Source organism: Candoia aspera, chromosome 3 (genome assembly GCF_035149785.1).
Source record: "Candoia aspera isolate rCanAsp1 chromosome 3, rCanAsp1.hap2, whole genome shotgun sequence".
Classification (NCBI taxonomy): Eukaryota; Metazoa; Chordata; class Lepidosauria; order Squamata; family Boidae; genus Candoia; species Candoia aspera.
Window position 1 is genome coordinate 117,689,835 of NC_086155.1, and position 21,440 is coordinate 117,711,274.

Here is a 21,440-nt window from a genome sequence, read left to right on the forward strand (position 1 = left end):
GCAATGGTGTTCCCCGTAGTAACATACTGTCATGAGTAAGGATGGCGAGCAGGGGGCTCCCATCCAGACTGTCAAGCGCATGCGTAGCACTGAGGAATTGTTCAGCCATTCAAAGAGACACAGATCGGGACCGCCTTAACCCTTGGGGGTTATATGTCTGGGTTTTTCCCACGCTTCTTCAGTTTGTTAGGATTCCTGTTAAGTACTAGCAATAAATATTAGAGACCAGTTCATTGTCTCAGTGTGTTTCCTGGTTGTTAGGACACATACGGCTGCAAGAGCTGGACCATAAGGAAGGCTGAGAGAAGGAAGATAGATGCTTTTGAACTGTGGTGTTGGAGGAAAATTCTGAGAGTGCCTTGGACTGCAAGAAGATCAAACCAGTCCATCCTCCAGGAAATAAAGCCAGACTGCTCACTTGAGGGAACGATATTAAAGGCAAAACTGAAATACTTTGGCCACATAATGAGAAGACAGGACACCCTGGAGAAGATGCTGATGCTAGGGAGAGTGGAGGGCAAAAGGAAGAGGGGCCGACCAAGGGCAAGGTGGATGGATGATATTCTAGAGGTGACGGACTCGTCCCTGGGGGAGCTGGGGGTGTTGACGACCGACAGGAAGCTCTGGCGTGGGCTGGTCCATGAAGTCATGAGTCGGAAGCGACTAAACGAATAAACAACAAAACATAGACCCTACTTCTACTACTTGACATTCACTCAGTCCCATTATTGGTCAGAATGGCATTATAACCCTCAAATGCTTTCTGTTGTAACTAAATCAACATTTTACTCATTTCACAGCTGCATATAATGTGCACTGGCTATTGCAATAATATGGAATAAGTTAGTCTCAGCAGCTTGTTAAACATTACGATTTGCATTATTAACAGTAATGACAGCAAATCTGTTGCCTCTCCATTTTCCAGGGCAGTGTCTGGCTATCTCAATTAATGTTATTCTAAGAATTTATTACTCAGTTTTAAAAAGAAGTCATTTGGCATTGTAACCATTCAATTTCATGCTCCACATACACTTACTTTTCTAGAAAGCTCTCCTTATTACTCTTCCCTATATTACAGAACAAGGCATACTGTAGAGTCTGATGTGTTAAATTCATGTTAATTAAATGTGATTTTGGAATGTTTTTGGAATAAAAAAGTCAAATACTGATCTTGGGATTTTCTGCACATCTACAGTTCAGCTTTGACAGTTATGATCTTCAAGCATGACTGATATGATGTTAAAAAACATACAGCTCACATCAACCAACAAAAATATCTTTGACATATGGACAAACATGATCTGCAAAGAAAACCATATTTTTAGGGCAGCTGAAAAGAACTAGAGTGGGTTGAAAACAATTCAAGTAACTTCCCAAGCATTAGGCATGAAGGCTGGCTGGGTGACCTTAGGCCAGTCACACACACTCAGCCCAACTCACCTCACAGGGTTGTTGTTGTAGGGAAAACAGGAGGAGGAAGGAGTATTAGGTATGTTCACTGCCTTATTTATATAAAAAAAAAAGGGATAGAAAATAAATAAATAAATTTTAGTCTAAGTATAACTGTGGCCATAACATAGTAACACAATGAACAAAAGTAATACGAAGCTTTTATTCCCTAATTTGTGTAAATTTCTCCTGAAGTAACAGTGTATGCAAATGTGTAGCTTGAAGATTTCACTTAGTGTAATTGTGATCTGTTAGACCAAGATAAACTGGAAATAAAAGACATTGGAGTTATATTGTGCTCAACGAAATGGCAGCATCTAGCCAATCCTGGCTTATCTCAAAAGTTAAACCAGGTCAGATCTAATTAATATTTGAAGGGCAACCTTCAGGAAAAGTGAAGAGGAGAAAAAATTGGACATTATCAGAGATGCGATTAACAGGGAATGCTAGAGTTTGATCCAGGTTGGCCTTATCCTTTTCACCATTCATTATAAAACACCCTATACCACATGAGAAGCATGCAATGAGGTTGCACATATTTTTATACATTTTTTAAAAATACATAATTTTATTAAACTGAAAAAACATTACAATGTGAAGGTCTTTAAAAATATTAATTATTGATTTATGGTATATAAACTAAATAGCACTATAAAATATATAACTTTAATGTAAAAGACTACATACTTTTAAAAAGGAACCTAGGCTGTTATATTAAAAAGAGCTATGTAGTGAGGAAAAAAGAAAGAAAAGAAAAAACAAACAAACCAAAAACGAAAACGAAAACCCTAAACTACTAATGGAGGGGTGGGGGAAAATTAAAAAAAAAAGACAAATTAAAAAATCACTTGAAGACAAACAACAAACACAAACCTTTAACGAAAAACAAGATTCCCCAAATCAGCAAAACAGAACTAAATGCCACTCCTTCTCTGTAATAGGTGATTTAGTCACAGGGGAAACCCTTGAAGTTATCCTCTATAATAATACAATTGGGATGGTTGAGGATCTCGTTCACAGAAGACATGCCTCATGAGACGAAGGACTGCATCTCTGTGGCACACAACCAGAATCTTATTGGTCATAATCAGGTAAAGAGTTTCACGGTGTTTCTCTTCATCAACAGAAGCTATAAAGTAGGTTTTTGGTACTGACAGACTAGTTACGGATATCTTTAAAAGACTTGCCTATGCTGAAGAAAGCCAATAAATGGTGCAATTCCAGTTCCTGGACCAACCATAATAAAAGGAACCAATGGGTTGTCTGGTAGGTGAAAAACATTGGATGGGCGAGACGTTATGGTGATCTAAAATGCAATTAAAATGCATTAAAATGAAACTGAAGAAAATTTACAAACCTATGCCCTCTCCCCCAATGATTAGGCATGACTGCTAAATTACTCACTTTATTTTTTAAAAAATAAGGGTAGTCAGGAATGATTAAGCTAGAAAATAATTAATGTTTTCTATTGAAAGAGGGAACAGGGGTGAAATAAGATGACAGAAATTCAATTTTAAACAACGGGAATTGGTTTACCAAATGCAACATTTGTCTTTAACACTTTCTGCTACAGCATGCTGTGACAGTTGCTTCCACATTTTGATAGGAACAATCATGATAGATTATTAAGTTCATAGACAAAAGATCAGTAAAAGTCATAGTCCTCATGTCTATTAAAACATAGCTTCTGTTAATGCAATGAATGAAAATCTTGTGTCATTACAAGCATTTTTCATATAGCTGCAAAGATTCCTGCTGTTTCTTTAACAAATAATGTCATGAAATAATTTCTTTTTTAAATGACAGCAATTTCCCTTTTGGCCATAAAGTACTTCATATGGTTGCAAGTTAGTTCCTGTCACCAGAAATGGGTTGTTTCCTTCAAATGAATCCTGAAATTCTTAGATTATTTATGTATTCCTCAACAGTACTGATATGATTGTACAGTTTTTTAAAATTAATTTTCATTACATAAGTTTTTTGCAAAGTAAGGTAAAGGTAAAGGTTTCCCTTGACGTAAAGTCCAGTCGTGTCCGACTCTAGGGGGCGGTGCTCATCTCCGTTTCAAAGCCTTGGAGCCGGCGTTGTCATAGACACTTCCGGGTCATGTGGCCAGCATGACTCACGGAACGCCGTTACCTTCCCGCCGAAGCGGTACCAATTAATCTACTCACATTTGCATGTTTTCGAACTGCTTGGTGTGCAGAAGCTGGGACGAGCAACGGGAGCTCACCCCGCCGCGCGGTTTCGAACCGCCGACCTTCCGATCGACAGCTCAGCGGTTTAACCCGCAGCGCCACCGCGTCCCTTGCAAAGTAAAAACAGTACAAAATTAAAGGAAGAAGGAAGTAAAGAAAAATAAAAGAATTGTGATAAGTAAATAAGAAAGAAAGAAAAAGAAAAAAAGAAAAGAAAAGAAAAAAGATTGGATTAACTTCTGATCTTCTTTACAGCGGTTATAAATGAATTTATATTTTATCCTCTCTCTCTAAGGTTTCACCATGGCTCCCTTCTTTCCATATTTTACCCTTTCTAATCATCAAACCTATAAATCACAAGTTCATTTTTTCCCATTTTCAGCAAAAAGTCCATAAAGATTTTCCAGTTCCTGACAAAGGTAATTGTTGTCTTTTCCCTAATCAAATAAGAGCCAGTTTGGTCAAGTGGCTAAGGTGCTGGGCTAGAAACCAGGAGATTGAGTGTTCTAGTCCTGCCTTAGGCAGGAAAGCCGGCTGGGTGACCTCGGGCCAGTCACTCGCTCTCAGCCCAACCCACCTCACAGGGTGATTGTTGTGGGGAAAATAGGAAGCAGGAGTATGAGGTATGTTCACTGCCTTGAGTTATATATAAAAATAATAAAAGAGGGATTAAAATTAAATAAATAAATGTCAGTTTTGCCATCCCTGCAAATTCTGTCATCTTCACCAACCATTCCTCCATTGTGGGCATTTCAGAGTCTTTCCATCTTTGTGCATATAATAATCTCACATAATAATCTCACTGCAGTTGCTCTGTACAAAAACAATCTTCCATAAGTCTTTTCTGGTATATCCATTAATCCCACCAAGAACGGTTCTGGTTTCAGTTGAATATTAATCTTTAACATTCTTTGTATCACTGTGTGTATTTAAACCCAAAATTTTCTATATTTTTACAAGTTCACCAAGCATGAAAAAATAACCCTTCATGGTTTCCACATTTCCAACATAGATTTGAAGTATTTTTATACATTCTAGAAAGTTTTTCTGATGTCATATACTAACGGTACATCATTTTGTAAAAATTATCTTTTAAATTATAATAAACTATTGTACTGTCATCTGTCCTCATTCTCCCACCAAATCCATCCATACTCCCGCCAGAATACTCCAACACTCTGGCCCTCTGAAGTGGAAGTTTTCCATTTTCAGAACCAAGTCTGACAGTAGAATGGTATCTTTACAGAGATCCCTGAAATTGTACTTTATAGTTGCCACTAGCAATCCCAAACCACTGTACTAAGAAAGGAAACAGTTACTTATTTTCTCAGGCTTTGCCCTGCAAAACATAAGCTTTTCATCAAGTTTTGATACCTGTGGAAAGAAGAGTTCCTTGCTCTTCAGATTCAACTGAAGGATTGGGGCAACCATATCAGCTAGCCAACCAGTACAGACCCCTCTTCGCAGCTCACCTAGGTGGGATGGAAACTCCAGAATATTAAAGATGAAATTCATCTTTCCAGGATGAAACAAAGTGGAACTGCAATGAAATAGCCAAAGGAAAAACCAAACGTTCTATTCAATTATAATAAAGTATTCTGTCAAAAGCAAGGGTTATTCTGGACACAGCTGTACAGCTGTGCACTTCTACAAGCCCTTTTTTTTATTCTCAGAATGATCATAAGATACTACTATTGTCTACTATTGTCCAATAATCCAGATAGGAAACTGATTGCCAGTTATGAAAGTTAATAGAGAGGACAATGCCAAAAAGCGCTCTGATACGGTTTAGTTTCTTTGCATAGTGTATCAGGGTTCCAATGGTTAGCCTTGCAGCAAGAAGACTGAAGAATCACAAACACATGCCATGAAGGAGGCGCTGCTACAGGCCAATAGCTTTGTAGTTCTAAGGCCTGAGGCTTGGCTCCAACTTGAAACAGTGGTTTGCCTGGACAAATCAGACAGGAACTTCCACAACAGTTCATAACATAATCGCAAAGCTTAGCACAAATGCCTGTTCACCCATTCTGCTATTACTCGTGCTGAGTAACAAACCACAAGAAATCTAATGAAGTATGTTTGTGAATGACCTCCAGTCTTCAGTTGCTAAGCTGGTACACTATCAATGTATTCAATTTAACATCTCAATTATCTTCTCCAACCATAAAATGATTGGATCCATTTAAACAAATGAAAAACCCTGTCATTTCACAATTAAAATGTAATTACTACGTTACCTTGCAACTGAATAAGGTCTGGCTTGCAATTTTGGAAGATGTTCTGAAAAGGAACAAACCTGTGAGTACAAAGTTTTAGCCTTGAATCCATTCTCATCTATTTACAGAAACAAAACAATAATGGAATCTTCTAATAATGAATAGGTGTTTGAGTAAAACTTAAAGCATTTTGTAATATTCTGCATATATTATTGCAATTTTTATAAACATTCCTAAGTAAAAGTCCAATTTTACTACTGCCATATCTAACTCCACCATCTCTAAGCTTGATGTATGCTCATGCAGTTGGGCAGGCTTTGGATTGCTGGATTTGGGAGATAGTTAATTTGTGTTTAAGAGAGAGGTGGTGTCAGCCTTGTGAAGGAATTAGTGATGTATGCCCTCCTGAAGAGATATTGCTTGGTTCAGCCATTTTGGACAACCACTGACTGATTCCAATATTCTGTGGTAGGCAGTAGGGTCTGTAGGAGACTTGTCAAGGGGCAAACAAGTGTTGTGCTGTAAAGCTTCTTTTCTATGTGTGTCATTACATTGAATATGCATGCATGAAAGGAGTTTGTATTACAACAATGCAACAGTTGCTGTCCCTTTGATAAAAACATCACATCCTGCAGATGCCTCTCGTGATAGGGCTCCAGTTACAGAGGGATGGTTCTAAAGGAAGTGGATTTTCTGGACCATTTACAGTCAGCATAGAAATGGCACTGTCATTCTGGTGGATGATTTTTGTCAAGACCTGTATAGAGAGAGTGCAACCTTCCTGATCCTATTAGATCTTCTGGCAGAGTTCAATATCATTAAGGCAACTCCAGAGTCATTCTCGAGTTGGTTGGCTTCCATACAACCAATTAACTAACTTCTGGACTGCCTGAAAGGATTGAGATTTGGTAGAATTGTTCTTCACTGGTTCCAGTCCTTATAAAATGGCAGTTCCAGTCAGTGTATGTGTGAGGAAATAATAGTTAGGCCCATAATTATTCCACTATGGCGTTTCACAGGGCTTGGTCCTCCCTTCCATATTATTTAATATCTACATGAAGCCACTGACCTGCCCCATGCAATTCCTAAGGAAGGGTATGCTGAAGGTTCCCACCTAGTATGAACTGGATGGAGCCTGTCAGCACACCTTCTCATGGCTCCCAACAGACTCTGAGCATAAGAAATTCTCCTAACATCTTGGCCATTCAGAAGATCTTATTTTTCTGCAGGGCATTTGAGCACTGAAAGTAGAAAGGCTGACTTTAATTAGTTAGTTTATTTATTTATTTAATCCAATTTGTCCCCGCCCATCTCCTCCCATCGGGGGACTCTGGGTGGTTTACAATAATCAATTAAAACAACAATCATAAAATTATGAATTATTTGTTCATTTTGTTGTTCTCTTTTGTTTTGATTGTAACCCCCTATGAGGGCAGGTGGTCTATAAACACCTTAAGTAAATAAGCAGACAAAAAATCATTACAAAGGGAGTACAGAGTAAGGCTTAAGATAGGAATTGGCCTAATTCACTAAATTTATGACAGAGGGAAGATCTGAAATGGGGACTTTCTAATTCATAGCTCTGTTGCTTGGTTATTGTTCCACAGGTGGTTTGTTCCACATGTATAACTTGAGATGGAATATATAATTTGTACAGCAGGACAAGTCATAGTGTAAAACTTATTATTAGGGTCATTCAACAACTTATCTGAAGAGTGGGCGGCATATCCCACTTCTAAATACATAAATAACAGTAAATGCCATACACGTTAAAGATAAAAATGGCATCTTCTTATGTCCTGTAATTCAAATCAGCTTTAAAAACTGGTTAAAAAATCAAAGATAACTCTATTAATGAATACTAGCCATGGTAGTTCACATGGAATTTCAATATTCAGAAGCACTAATAAAACGGAGAGCAAAAAAACCCAGCAAGGGATAGCTGGCATCTTGCTCTCTTTGTACGTATCAGTTTGGACAGTCGAAGTTGTTGTAACATTTTAACATGTTAATAAATAACTCTGTTATTGCAATTGGTAAATGTGATAACATTTCAATTCTTCTATATTTATAGTATCTTTTCTGTGGTTGAAACATTCCATAAAACTACTCACCAATCAAAAGACTAAGTGGAGGCTTGCAAGTTGGGAAAACACAGAGCAAATCTAATAAACTAACCCTAGGATCCCTTATGAAAGAGTTATAATCCAAGGATCCTTGCTTGCTACACAATTCTTGAAGTCTTCTTTTTTCACTAATGGCAGTGGTGTATTCTACCAAAGCACGCAGAAATGCCTAATAAATAAATAAATAAATAATCAATCCAGCTTTGACCATAAGTCAACCAAACTAACCCCCACTTTTGTAAAAATAGTCTTCCTGCTCATTATGTCAGTCATCTGTGGTCTAAATGGTGAACAAAGCCAACTTTTATAAAGCTTTCCAGCTGGTTCATGAAGAGAGAACTTCTACTCACCACAGTCAGTCAGATGAACAATTGTTTATGTCTCTTTGTCCCAGCATTTGGCATACAAAGCATGCTTCACACAAAGCATTAAGCCAAGATATTGTTATCATGATTAGCTTAACGAAGTGGCCAATTTCATATATAAAGCTAAGCCATAACAAATGGGTCCCCAAACCAAAAGCAAACACATGAATTGGGTCTGAAGCAACCAAAATGTTTAACATTTTGTAATGTATAAATTACATAAAATTTATAGAACTGCATAAAAATAAATGAAAAATAAATGGCACAATATAATATACATTGTGTTTTTATAAATATAAAAAAATACAAACAAATTGAGAAACGCTGACAGTCAATAGAGGACTCCATAGATTGTTAAATGATGACATCTAGTGGGTTATACTGAAAAAATATCTCAAAGTTCATCTGAAACGCATACAATTTAAACATTGGATATTTAGACTCAGCTTATTTAACTGAAAAAGGAATATAATACACACACACAAAAGCAGCATTATTGAAACATGTAGTTAATTAATTATTATTATGAGCTCCACAAAAGTGACTTTATTCACTGCAAATCAGAGACAAGTCTTTTCAGTAAATGTTCACAGAAATATTTACTGACCCTGAAGTGGTACAAAATTATTTCAGTTAGTTTTTGCAAGTGTTTATAAATTTACTGTATTGCTCATCAAAGATAAGAAAAGTAAAAAGAGAAAGAATGTTGAGGATGCATTTTTCTCAACATCAGGCAGTAATCAATTTGGCTAGACAGTGAAGTAAGCAACACATCAGCTGTCTAAGACATTTAATTTGAAATACCAGACACTACAATTGCAATACAAGAGACAAACCAAACTAAAATTAGCAATTGGTCTAGACTCAAAGTGAATCTTGCTGGGTACCAAGAATTACAGTTAATGACCATATGAAAAAAGTAAATGGGAGAAATACCTTTTTGGGAACTGCTCTGATTTCCAGACACCATGTAAAAATGAATTTAACGGTATTCTTTTCCGGTATATACTGTGGCAAAGCTGCTCCTATTTTAAAAGAATAACATAAGTTAAAACAGGGACAATTGCAAAAGCATTGTTCTCAATGTTTATATAATATAAACATATATTTACAATATAATTACTTGGAAAGAAATCTAAAAAGCAACCCAACTCATTTGGATCAGATAGTATAGAGCTGGGTTTCTCAACCAGGATTCCATGGAAGTCTATGGTTCTGTGAGAGGACACCAGGGGTTCCCTGGGAGATCATGATTTATTTAAAAAATTATTTCAAATTCAGGCCACTTCATATTAAAGAGGTAAGTTTCGTTCTTTATTTTTAGCTTAAGAACACTGTTAATGCATATATACAGGCCTACCCATGAAATGAATATAGTAATTTTGTAACTTCTGGCCTATATTTGAGCCTGAATGTTCAGGGGTTCCCCAAAGCCTGAAAAATATTTCAAGGGCTCCTCCTGGGTCAAAAGGTTGAGAAAGGCTGGTATAAAGTAAGCCTTGGATATAAATTGCCAACATATTCTGACTACAGCATTGAGCATTCTCATAACTGACAAGTCAAAAATGCTTACAGGACAGTCTCAGAGGGCAAACAGAAAACCCTCCTAGAAACACTTCCTCAAGTCCTAAATGCAAAAGGGTTCTTGGCATAAATGTTAAAAGGTAACAAGATCAACTGCAGATAGTTTGTATCCAGTGATGTCCATCTGTATCTAAACACCAGACCAAGCAGAGCTTTTAGAGCAGATTTTATGGGTGTGCAAAGAAACATCAATGCGAAGTTCTGCTGTTTGAGTGGAAACCCATTTGTATTACAGTTGGACAAAACAGGAAGGTCCTAAGAATGTTTCTTCTCAGAATGAATCTTAGAACAGAAAGTTCTGGTGGAAAATATCGACCAGGTAGTACCTGGAACGACATTCCCCTACTTGGAACCCTCCAACAGTGCTGTGATAGCACCCCCAAATTCCAGCCATCATGGAATTCCGGGAGTCATGGTTCCAAAATAGCTCAACAGCACCAAGCTGGGCAAGGAAGACTGAGATCATTTTTCTATATGAAATACTGAGATGCAGAACGGTAACTTAGTATACTTCACAAGAGAGACCCCAGATTTCAGTTATGAAAGAAACAGCTGTTTTTTATTTAGCAATGGCGGGATAAGAGGACAGCTCCTTATGAATCAGTAACTGTTAGAGGTAAATTGACATTGTCACAAAGGAAAGTATTTCTATGCCTCCAAGTTTATCCTGGAGCAAGGGAATTTTATGTAAATTCATTTGACTTCTGAGATGATACTTTTGATAAAAGTTTGCAGTGAACCTAGAATTATTCGGGATAATGAGTCCCACAAAGAGCTCCTAAAAGATTTAAATAAACTTAGTAAATTCAACAAAAATAGGTGTATAAATGTAAGCCTATATACTATGGAATAAACCTATCAGTCGGACAAAAGTGTATATATCTGAGTAGATGAACATAGGAATAAGCTGTAAATAACTCAACTAGCAAAAATAATGCAATGATTCACATACCCATTTGGGCAAAAAAAAAAAAACCCAAAACCACAACCTCTACTCATCTGCTGATGGCATTTGAACTAGTAGCATGCATTATTGTAAACCAAAAAAAAGCATCAAAAGATGTATGAAGTTTATTTCAATTACAGAAATTGATGGAAGACAGCTGTCTCCAGACAAAAATAGGAATACAACACATGAGACCACATTATTTCTCAAAAGGCAGCATAATACGCCACATAGTATGAACATATAACCTACCTCTCCTTTTAGTGCCTTCCTTAACTCTTAAGCAAACCAAGTGATCTTTGTTTCCTAGGAGTCCCAAAGTATCAAGAAGTTCCTCCACCTCCATGGCATTATTGGGACAAATTATATTAAAGGCATCTCCAGGTTGGTAGTTAAATGTTGTTTCCTGTATTCAAATTATTATCATCATCATCATCATTGGAATAGCACAACACAAAAAACAAAGAATCACATCTTTTCTGAACAGTATTCTTTGAAAATTTGAGTTCCAGCTAACCTAGGAATTCTCCAAGTAACATCGTAAGATGTACCATGTTACTTATGGGACCGTGTCTCCCCAATTGTTTCTACCTGTCCTACCCGATCTGTGTAATGGTATGTGGGAATGACCTTGGGAGACAGGGCAATGAGATGCAACCAAGGGAACAGTCAGATAAAAGGCAACTTAGCCTGCAGCAGGAATGTGGGTAGGACAAGAGGCTCAGAAGAGACCCTCCCTAGTTTTGGGGCTGTAAAGGGGATGGAGGGAGAGAAGTACCTCCAGACTTGCAAGATTCTGTTAATATAACCTCACAATAAAGTAGAATTAGCTCATCTGGTCTACCTTGTAAGTATTGTGTATATTGTGTACTTTGTTTTATTGTAAGCCGCCTAGAGTCACGTAAAAGTGAAATGGGCAGCTATACAAATCAAATAAGTAAATAAGCAAGCAAGCCGAGCAAGGTGGTTGTTGTAAAACCACAGTTGATACAGCTGAAATATTTAGTTCTTGTAAATATTTATATGTTTGTTATTCCCCCTAATGCACAAATAACCATAGAGATGATTTTGCAAAATCTTCTATCTCTTAAATTCTAAAGATTGTCTTCTATTTTTATGACTTGTTCCATCACCTGATGCACCTGCATCAATATTTCAATTACCACTTAGAAGCAAATTCTCCAGCCAAATTTATTCAAGGCTTTTATTACCTTTTGTATAAACCTTGACTAATTCTGATTTGATATGTATACATATATATAAGCTATAGTTTTATTACCAAAGTTCCCTTCAATAAAAACAAATCTTTCCTATCTTTTTAAACCTTTTCTACCATAAAGTCTCTATTAGTTTTAAATAAGGCTATCCCTCTTGACTTATTAGTCCCTTCCACAAAAAATTGTCTTCCAAAATACTTAACCTTAATCTTTTCTGATTTATATGTTTCCTGTAACAAAACCACAGATGGATTGAAGGATCTTGAATATTGACTGATGTTAGTTCTTTTTATTGGATTGCCCAACATTTAGCTTATTACATTTCTATTATCATGTCTTGCTTACCTTTCCTACAAAACAAACTTATCAACAGTGAAGCTTCAGTTATCCTGCCAACACATTTGTAATTAAATTCATGAAAGTATTAAGAAATGTTTTCTAACTCTTTTTTTTACCGTCTATACCATTTTTCCCTACCTTTTTCCCAGCCTGCTTCTCCATTTACCCTGCTGCCCTCACCCTCCCAAAACAGTTCACAGAAGATTAATTAGATCTTCTAAGCCAGTGTTCCTCAACCTTGGCAACTTTAAGATGTGTGGACTTCAACTGGCAAGGCTGGCTGGGGAATTCTGGGAGTTGAAGTCCACACATCTTAAAGTTGCCAAGGTTGAGGAACACTGCTCTAGCCAGTCTAGATTAAAGGAGTTCTATGTTGAGCTCCAGCTCCTCCTACTCAGCTTACCTTGTCCTTCTTTTCATTTCTAAACTTCGCCATTCTTTGGGTTTTGTTTTACTTATTTCCCAACTAATATGAAACAATATCAAATCCCATAATTTATAGAACTACAAAGAGGCTCTTAGAATACCTCCTTTACATGCATGCACACAAGTGCAGAAACCCTAAATCAGTTACATAATGATTTAACTTGCTCAGTGAATATTGAATGCCAAGTATCTAATATGGGGAGGTAAAACGGAAACCCAGGATAGGGACAGCACAATTAGCTGGCTGAAGCTTTGATTAGGAATGCGTCACATTGAAATATTTATTGCAGCTCTACATGTTTATCAGTTTCATCTCAAGTAATTAAAAAAACCCCATCAACTTACAGAAATATCCAGTTCAATCAGCAAAGTTTTTTTTATTGCATCATCCCTAGTAAGTTGAATGGCCTTGGTAATAGGAACGTGAAAAATGGAGCTCTCTGAAACATAAGGCAGGCTGGCATCCTGAAAATAAATTGACAGTCCAAAGGAGTAAACTACAATAAATAATTGCACAAGATGTTTGACATTTACATTAGATGAACAATCCAGCTAAACAAAGCACTTTTAGGGCCATCCACTTCAACAGAGAAAACTATCATTTATTTTCCTCCTGCTGGAACATGTGCCACCCTCATTTTCACACGACATCCACCTTTTTTATGCCTCTTCCAATTTTAGAATTCCAACATCAAAGGAGCAAGGGCCAAGCTGCTTTTAATGGATGGTGAAAAAAGGAATCTCAGCACAAATTTCCCCACTCTAAGGACAACCTCTCATTCTGACCTAGACTCTGCTGAATTCCAGTCCCTACTTTGCATGGACTAGAGGACTGCAAACTTATTTGCAAGAAAAAAGCTTAATTATTAAAGACCTAATTAACAGGGTATTGTTGAAGAATTCATGCTGACATCCATGTTTTCCTAATTCGCTTTAGCAGCTACCCAATTAAAATAATTTTCAGAGACATATAAGAAATGTAAGGACTTCTCTATATGTTTAGTGTGAATTTTCATGCAAAACTCAAGATTCCAGATTCTGAAGTTTATGGCTGCAAGCTTCTTTAATATGGGAGACTACCTGGCCACAGCTTTCTTCAAACTGCACTTCTAGGTATTCTGGTGGCAAAGCAGGAATATTAAGAGTAGCCTTTGAGAGTGGAGGCACTGAGCAAGAAAGTGAAGGTTGAGAGCTTTCAGTAGGAAGTTCTGAGTTAATATCTGCTTTTGTTGAAAGATTATTTTCCACACCAGAATCTTCAATCTTCAAGTGTTCTGCTTGGAGGCCTATACATAGATTAGAAAACTTGCTGGCACAAAAAGATATATTTTTGTCTTCTTTTCTAGATGCAAACTCTTGATTAAGTGCAACCCAAAGTCCGGCAATCCATGGTTCAACCACCAGCTCCAACCTGAAACAAAGTAAAGAGAGTAAATAAATGAAAAGATTAGGGTAAAATCAAGTCTCTTTTGAGTTAGTTTTGATTCCTGGATGACGTCATGGTCACATTCATGTAGTTTGCTTGGCAATGATATGGAAGTGATTTGTCACTGCTCAGAAGATAAGCAAAGTTGATCCTGGTTACTATTTGGATGAAAGAAATTCTAGGCTGAAGGGTAGAAACCATTCCTGAGGAAAATAATGACAAACCACTTCCATTCTGTTGCTCAGAAAACAATATAGACATGTCCATAAAGACACCAGTATTAGGGACTCAAAGGAGACTTGACTTTAAATTAAATAGAACAATAAGTATTATTTAACTGGCTGCTGTCAAAGGAAAACACTAGAGTCCATCTCTGTCAACAGATATAATCATGATTAAATGCCACAATAAAAAATATACTTTTTGGAAATCCTTGTGTGTGAACTTCTGGGCAGCACTTGCACAAAGAAAGGTATAGGAATGTATTGCTGCAAAGAAAGGAAAGGCTAACCTTTCTCTTTTTCTCTACAACCTCACCCAAATTTCACCTGTGTGAACTTAAGGGACAAGTCTTTCCTGGAATTTGTATAGAAGCAAGGCAAGATGATAAAGATGACAGCTGTCCCTGAGTTCTTGGGATTCCTTGTGCTCAATAGTTCTGACAGCAGGGAAAAAACCCCCCCAATATGCTGTCTCAAGTGAGAGGAGGCAAACTCTGCAGCTTTAATTTGTGCTACCACAATTGTCCCAGGAGTCAAGACTAGCATGGGCAGCATGAGGCCATGTCAACTCGAGCCAACTTCCTGGCATTTTTCTCAGCCCTTTCACCCTACCTCCCCTGCATTTGTTGTTATGGGACCAGCCTCATTCCACTGAGCAAAAATAATGACATTTCAGATTTCCATCTATGTATGTACGGAAGAAATTGAAGTCAAACTTATCAGAAAAAAATAGGTTCTTACCCTACAGCATCATCAGCCAATCCCACTTCACAAAACCGTTGAGCCCCAAGTTCTAGAAACCGTTTGTCTATTATTTTCCCACCATTGCAGAAGAATGTGTATTCAGAGTCTCCTAGACCTGAGAAGATCAAAACAAAGATTAAAATTTGCATCAGACACCCAGATCACTTAAATAGACAAAGAATTCCAGAATGAGTTAAAAATTATACTCAAGCATTGGCCAAAAAAACCCCTCTCTCGGCATACTTCTATACACTTCTATATAACTTCTATATGCTAGTACACTTCTCTGTACACTTCTCTGTAAAGATTGTACAGGGGAATTCTGTGCTTTATTTCAAGCTCAGAATTACTGACACTGCCACCAGCTCAGCATTCCTCAATCAGCTTAGATGTAGATACCAACACACATCATCTCCAGCCAGTACCGCTCCAACACTCTGATGTAGGATTGGCTGAAACAAATCTTTTGTTATGTTTATAGATATTCACTCTCATTTGAGTAACGGCTATGGGCACAGGCATAAAGGAATTTTCTACAGCCTTTGCCTATAGATGAACTTCAGTTTTTTTTTCAGAGTTTCTTTTAATCTCCACAGAACTCAAGTCAATATATATTCCATGTAGAAATTAAGATAACCTCTAGGCAAAGGACTAAATCAACTCCACGTTTCAACCAACCAGAGAAAACTTCAGAAATGGTGAGCTCCTTTTGGAATAAAATGGAATATGAGCATCATGCCCTCCTGGTGGCTGGTTAAGGCCAGCTAGGAGGTGGCATGCAGTTGGGTCAGCATCCTTAAGGGTGTGGGTATCAAGGGTAACCTAGCAAGACTGAGTAGCTGTACGTATTTGGACCAACTGGTCCTGGAGATTGTCCATCTTTAGTCCTGAATGGGGTTATACTTCCCTATTTTGGACTTGTGCAATTTGGGAGTTTTTCTTGGACTCACAGCTCCTGTTAAAAGCGTAAGCGGCACCTGTAGCTAGGAAAACCTTTGCTCAGATTCCATCTGTTAGTTGTGCCTGTTCATGGACCAGCAGGCCCTCCAGCCACTCACTCATTCCTTGGTCACCTTGCATGTAGATAACTGCAATGTGCTTTACTTGGAGCTGCCCTTGAATTTGTAAACTGCAGCTGATCCACGATGCAACAGCATGGGCAGTAATGGGAATACCTTTCTTCATGAGCTGCACTGATTTTCAGTTAGCTTTCATGTGCAATTCAAAGTGTTAGTTACTACCTATAAAGCCCTTCTTGGCACTGGCTGTCTGAGGGACTTCCTACTGTATCTCCGGTGCAGTACAACTAGACAGAGTTGGCATGGTCTGAGTCCCATTGATCAAACACTGTCATCTAATGGAACTCAGAAAAAGGGGCTTCTCTACTGCAGCACCTGACTTTTGGAACAGTATTCCCCCCCACCAAGATCTGTGTGACCCCTATCCTGTCATCATTCATTCATTCAATTTCTATGGTCACCCATCTCAAACCAGTAACTCTGGGCAGCGAACAATCATAAAAACAATTAAAATCAATTACAAACACAATACAAAAATAGATACAGCAGCCGAGAAAAAATATAAACCATTGGTGTTAATATAACAAGGGAACAGGGCCCTTAACAACTCGGGAGCCTAGGCCTGGGCACATAACCAGGTCTTCAAGGCCTTATGAAAGCATGGTCTTTGCTCAAATGGTCCTTAAAATGCAGTCTTTAACGGCCCTTAAAAAGCATTGTCTTTGTTCAAATGGTCCTTAAATATATTGCTTTCTTCCTCAGGCAGGACTTGGGGTAGGGCAGATGGCGTGTGTGTGTGTGTGTGAAGGATCCCAAGGGAATATGTATGTTCAGTTGTATGTTTTATTGCTCTGTCTAGACATCATTGTCCTTTCTTATTATATTGTTTTCTTCTGTTGTTAATGTTGTCCTCTGCCTAGAGTTGCCATGGAGTTGGACAGCTTTATAAATAAGTAAGTTATATTGAGTTAGCTAACTAAGCAGAAATACAAGTGCTAAAGAAAATAATTAAAACAGCTTGGGTGACAGGTAAGTGAACTGGGGCTCTGCAGTATGGAAGAATTCAGTCTTCATTCTTTGCTACCTGCTTGACATCCAAGGTATTTCTGTGGGGGTAGGCAACAACTGAGGAATTATTGAACATTTACACTGCCCAAACAATAAGTGATCTAGGTTGAATCCTACATCTACTTATAGAAGATGAATGGGTGATGGAAAGAGTCAGCTTTCAGTCTCAGATGAGCAGCAATGTCTATCCAGAGATACATGACCTTGCTTCAGCAAACAACTGTTCTGTGCTCAGAGATGGAAGCGGTTTCACACACAAGTTAAGGAAATTGTAGCTGAATCTATTTATCATTTATACCTTTGGATGACATATGGTAATATATTTTATGATCTGTACAGAAAAGTTGTCCTTTGGAGAAACGGTGCTATCTTTTCACTATTTAAAGTATTAGTTATAAAAGCCAAAGATTTTTGTCATTCTTTAATAGACCAATGATGACATTGTTTGAAGATTCATTGGATTTAGTGTATCATTTACAGGCTTTTAAATTGCATTTTATTTTTATCTCCATGATTTATGTTATATTAACTAGTTTCTTTATGACTATTTTATTTAGAAAACGTTTAACCTATTTTTCAATTTTTAAAAAAAGGCAAAAATAGATGGAAGAGGTATAGCACCCTAACCCCATCCAGATCTGGGGCTGGGAAGAGAAGAAAGTGTTGACCAAAGAAAGATGCACTTGAGGTTCAACAAAAATAGACCCAGAATGGGTACTTTTTTCATAAAAAGTTTTTCTTATCAGCAGTGCCAAACTGACTAGGAAGAATGTAAAACCACTGATGGCCTTTCAGGAAGCTGATGTTCTGTAAGTAGGTCAAGCTGCAAAAATCCTGCAATGGCTCTACTGTCCCAGAACCAAGTGCAAGGCCAGGTAGAGAAAGATTTAATCTACTCCAAGAGTGAGATATTTACCTGGTAATTTATACTTAGCTGAGATGTTTTCCTGATTCATATGAACAGTAAACTGTAAGTCATTTACCTAACAGTCCGTATCGTATATGAGAAAAATGATCAGATGGCAAGCTTTTGTTGTTAATTTCCTTTAGAAATTTGACTGCAGTGTCTGGAGGCTCTCCTGTACCAGTAGTAGAGGTAACAATAACCACAGGATCCTTTTCCTTATCCAAGTTATACTATAAATCAGAAGGAAAATGCAATATTAAAATAATGAGCAGAAATCAAAATAACTCTGTGCCATCTGTACATACACTAAGAAATTTATATCTACCAATACAGGCTTATGTCTTTGTGATATTTTAGCTGTTTTCTAAGGTTTCCAAGTAGTAAGCTTGTTGCTAAAGCTACTTTTTCAGAAGTTAGTCTACAAAGTGGGTGATAAACTGCAAGGATAGGTGGCATCCCCATGACCACCTGAAGATTCCTGCCTCACCCTCTGATCTGGAATCCCAGAGGATCAAAAGGTCAGTCAGATTAGATAGATACCTAATGCTGTACTTCAGTGTTTCTCAGCCTTAGCAACTTTAAGATGTATGGACTTCAACCCTAGAATTCCCCAGTCAGCATGCTGGCTGGGAAATTCTAGTAGTTGAAGTCCACGCATCTTAAAGTTGCCAATGTTGGGAGACACTGCTCTAGCTCTGTGACAAAGACCCAAACAGCAGTAAAAATATTCAGACATCTACCATATGCATTACCAAATTCTTTACAGACAATTCCTAGTGATTCAACACACACTTATAGTATCTAAGAATATTGTAGCCTAACATAGGGTTAAAAAAGGTAGATTAAGAACTCATTTGGAACACAGTTTGCCATTAACAGAAAAAATATTAACAAAAAACAGTAAATAAAGTCGCAGCATCAATAGAATAACTACATGAAGCATTTTACCCTCTAAATTTTACTTTAGTTCTTATAATAGGCAAGTTAGTAATATTCTAGATTCTGTATCATATCAGAAGCAAGAGGCAATAGCTGCCTGACTTGGGAATCAAAGATTATGTGTCTTTCTGGCATGTATTCCAAAAACCATAATCAATTAACTTCAAGATTATGTTGCACATTACAGCAGGTCGCCGGTTTAAGAATGTCCTGGTTTACAGACAACTCCTAGTTAAGAACAGATTGTCATATAATAAATTTTGAGTTAAGTACAATGTTTCGCGTTAAATACACAATACTACTTTGTGTATTATGTTTAAGATGTTTTAGTGTATTTGGAAATGTTTCTTAAGTGTTTTATACACATAGAAAGGTAAAATATATACTATATACTAAGACAAACATTTGACTGACTGATGCTAAGTAACTGTTCCGACTTACTGTACATACAAATTCGACTTAAGGACAGATTTAGGAATGGAACTAGTTCTTAAACTGGGCACCTGTTGGTTTTTGCCTTTGAAACTGATGCAGTGTCAGTATCAGCTGTAAGATACTGAACTAGTATAAAACACAGAAAACAATTAAGTATAACCTTAAGACGACAAAAAGAGCATTTAGGCATGTAATTCTGGTTCTGAAAGCATTAAATTATATTGCTAATTTTAAAGACGCTGCAAACCACTAGCTTCCTCCTGAAATGGTTAAATAAATTGATTGAAAACAAGATTCTTGTGTAGAGTTTAGACTTATAAATTAACTTCCAGAAATATAGGGTAGAAAATTTCGGGACCCAGAACACCTGATAACTATGGCATGACAACATCTCTAAACCTAACAATACAAACCTCTCCATAATAGCCTAAATTGGAGAAATGTTGTTCGTTTTCAGCAAGACCACGAATGAAAATATTACTGAACTGGGAAACATTCATGATGACATTAACTGGAAAAACTCCTCTGGTGAGAGGAGATGGGCAGCGACAAATTTGATAAATAAAATAAATAAATAAAAATAAAACTGGAAAAAAGGTCTGGCAGATGGGCTACAACGCTAAGACTTTGTTTGAAGAACTATGGACATCTTTGATATTTTCTATGCTAAGAAATTAATTTCTTTTCTTCAATTATTAATTAAGCATGTTTCTAAAAGCTGACACTTTTCTTAGGGTTCAAAACCTCGACTTAGAATTATTTCAGAATCATACTTGATGAATGCAGGTTTTTAAAAGCATTCAATTGAAAATGTTTTATACAAAATAGCTCCTTAGGCCAAAGATAAATAACCTAAGGCTCCAGGGTCACATTTCACCCAAAATCCCCTTTTCTAGCATTTCCAATTACTACTTATTCCTACTTTAGGCTCTGGAAGTTTATTTGTTAGATTTTAATTTACCAAATTTTGTTCCTTTATTTTAATTTTTACATTTAACTGCTTTAAAAAGCAAAATTAATTGTTCACAAGTCTACAGAAACAATAACATTTGTGCTTCACTTTTATATTCACACGGTAAGTAGGGGAGAAAGTCAAAGGTCAGGCAGATTATTTATCCTATTTTAATTTGATTTTCAAAAAGCAGGGTGCCTGCAGAAAATAGCGGTGTTTTAATTTCCTGTTTGAAATATAAGAGCACAGAGGAAAAAAGTACAGAAAATCTGCATTGTTTAATTGACCAGAAATTTCTACTTTTCTAGCACTGGTTTTATCAAAAGTTTTATTTCCGATTTATATCCCTTTTTCTTTTTTTATCAGTTTATATTAATTATAATGCTGATCATTTAACAGTTTAGCGAATGTATCTCACAGATATAACACATTTTAGCCAGTTCCTGAATTTTTAATAACATGCATGTATCTATTTAGGTGTGATTAGATCAACCACTGGAATATACATATCAATGGAGGTTCTGGCACAGCAAACAGGACCACATTTATAAGGTACAGACCTACTTGCACAGTTTAGTCATTTCTAGTTCTATTATCCAAGTCAATACCTACATAGGCTATATTCAGCACAATATACTAGTTCTGTATTAGAAAGAAATGGTATCAAATTCTAGTTACTGCCTTTCTCAGTTTAATCTGACTTCCTAATATATCCTAAGGAAGAAGCTGAAATACATATAAATGGATTTTAAAAAATATCCTTTTCTCTTTGAAAAAAAGACAAACTTCTTGAGGGGGGAACTATAGGCCATTCTGTTTTTTTATTAATAAATTTTATTAGGTTTCAAGAGAAGAATAAAAAC

The 21,440-nt window shown here is 36.9% G+C and overlaps 1 protein-coding gene across 2 annotated transcripts in view; it reads right to left on the bottom strand.

Moving 5' to 3' along the window:
- The window catches only part of MTRR (5-methyltetrahydrofolate-homocysteine methyltransferase reductase), a 33,169-nt gene that overhangs the window by 7,820 nt on the left and 3,909 nt on the right, over positions 1-21,440 (bottom strand). Inside the window, exons 3-12 of one of the 2 annotated variants that reach the window (XM_063298708.1) lie at positions 18,328-18,481; positions 15,255-15,372; positions 13,947-14,277; positions 13,212-13,331; positions 11,137-11,290; positions 9,291-9,379; positions 7,978-8,158; positions 5,885-5,927; positions 5,022-5,187; positions 2,633-2,755 (exon numbers count right to left, since the gene is read on the bottom strand). In XM_063298708.1, the coding sequence (XP_063154778.1) occupies positions 2,633-2,755; positions 5,022-5,187; positions 5,885-5,927; positions 7,978-8,158; positions 9,291-9,379; positions 11,137-11,290; positions 13,212-13,331; positions 13,947-14,277; positions 15,255-15,372; positions 18,328-18,481 (1,479 nt within the window). The remainder of the gene's footprint in view (positions 1-2,632; positions 2,756-5,021; positions 5,188-5,884; positions 5,928-7,977; positions 8,159-9,290; positions 9,380-11,136; positions 11,291-13,211; positions 13,332-13,946; positions 14,278-15,254; positions 15,373-18,327; positions 18,482-21,440) is intronic. The other variant, XM_063298710.1, reaches the window with a different exon arrangement.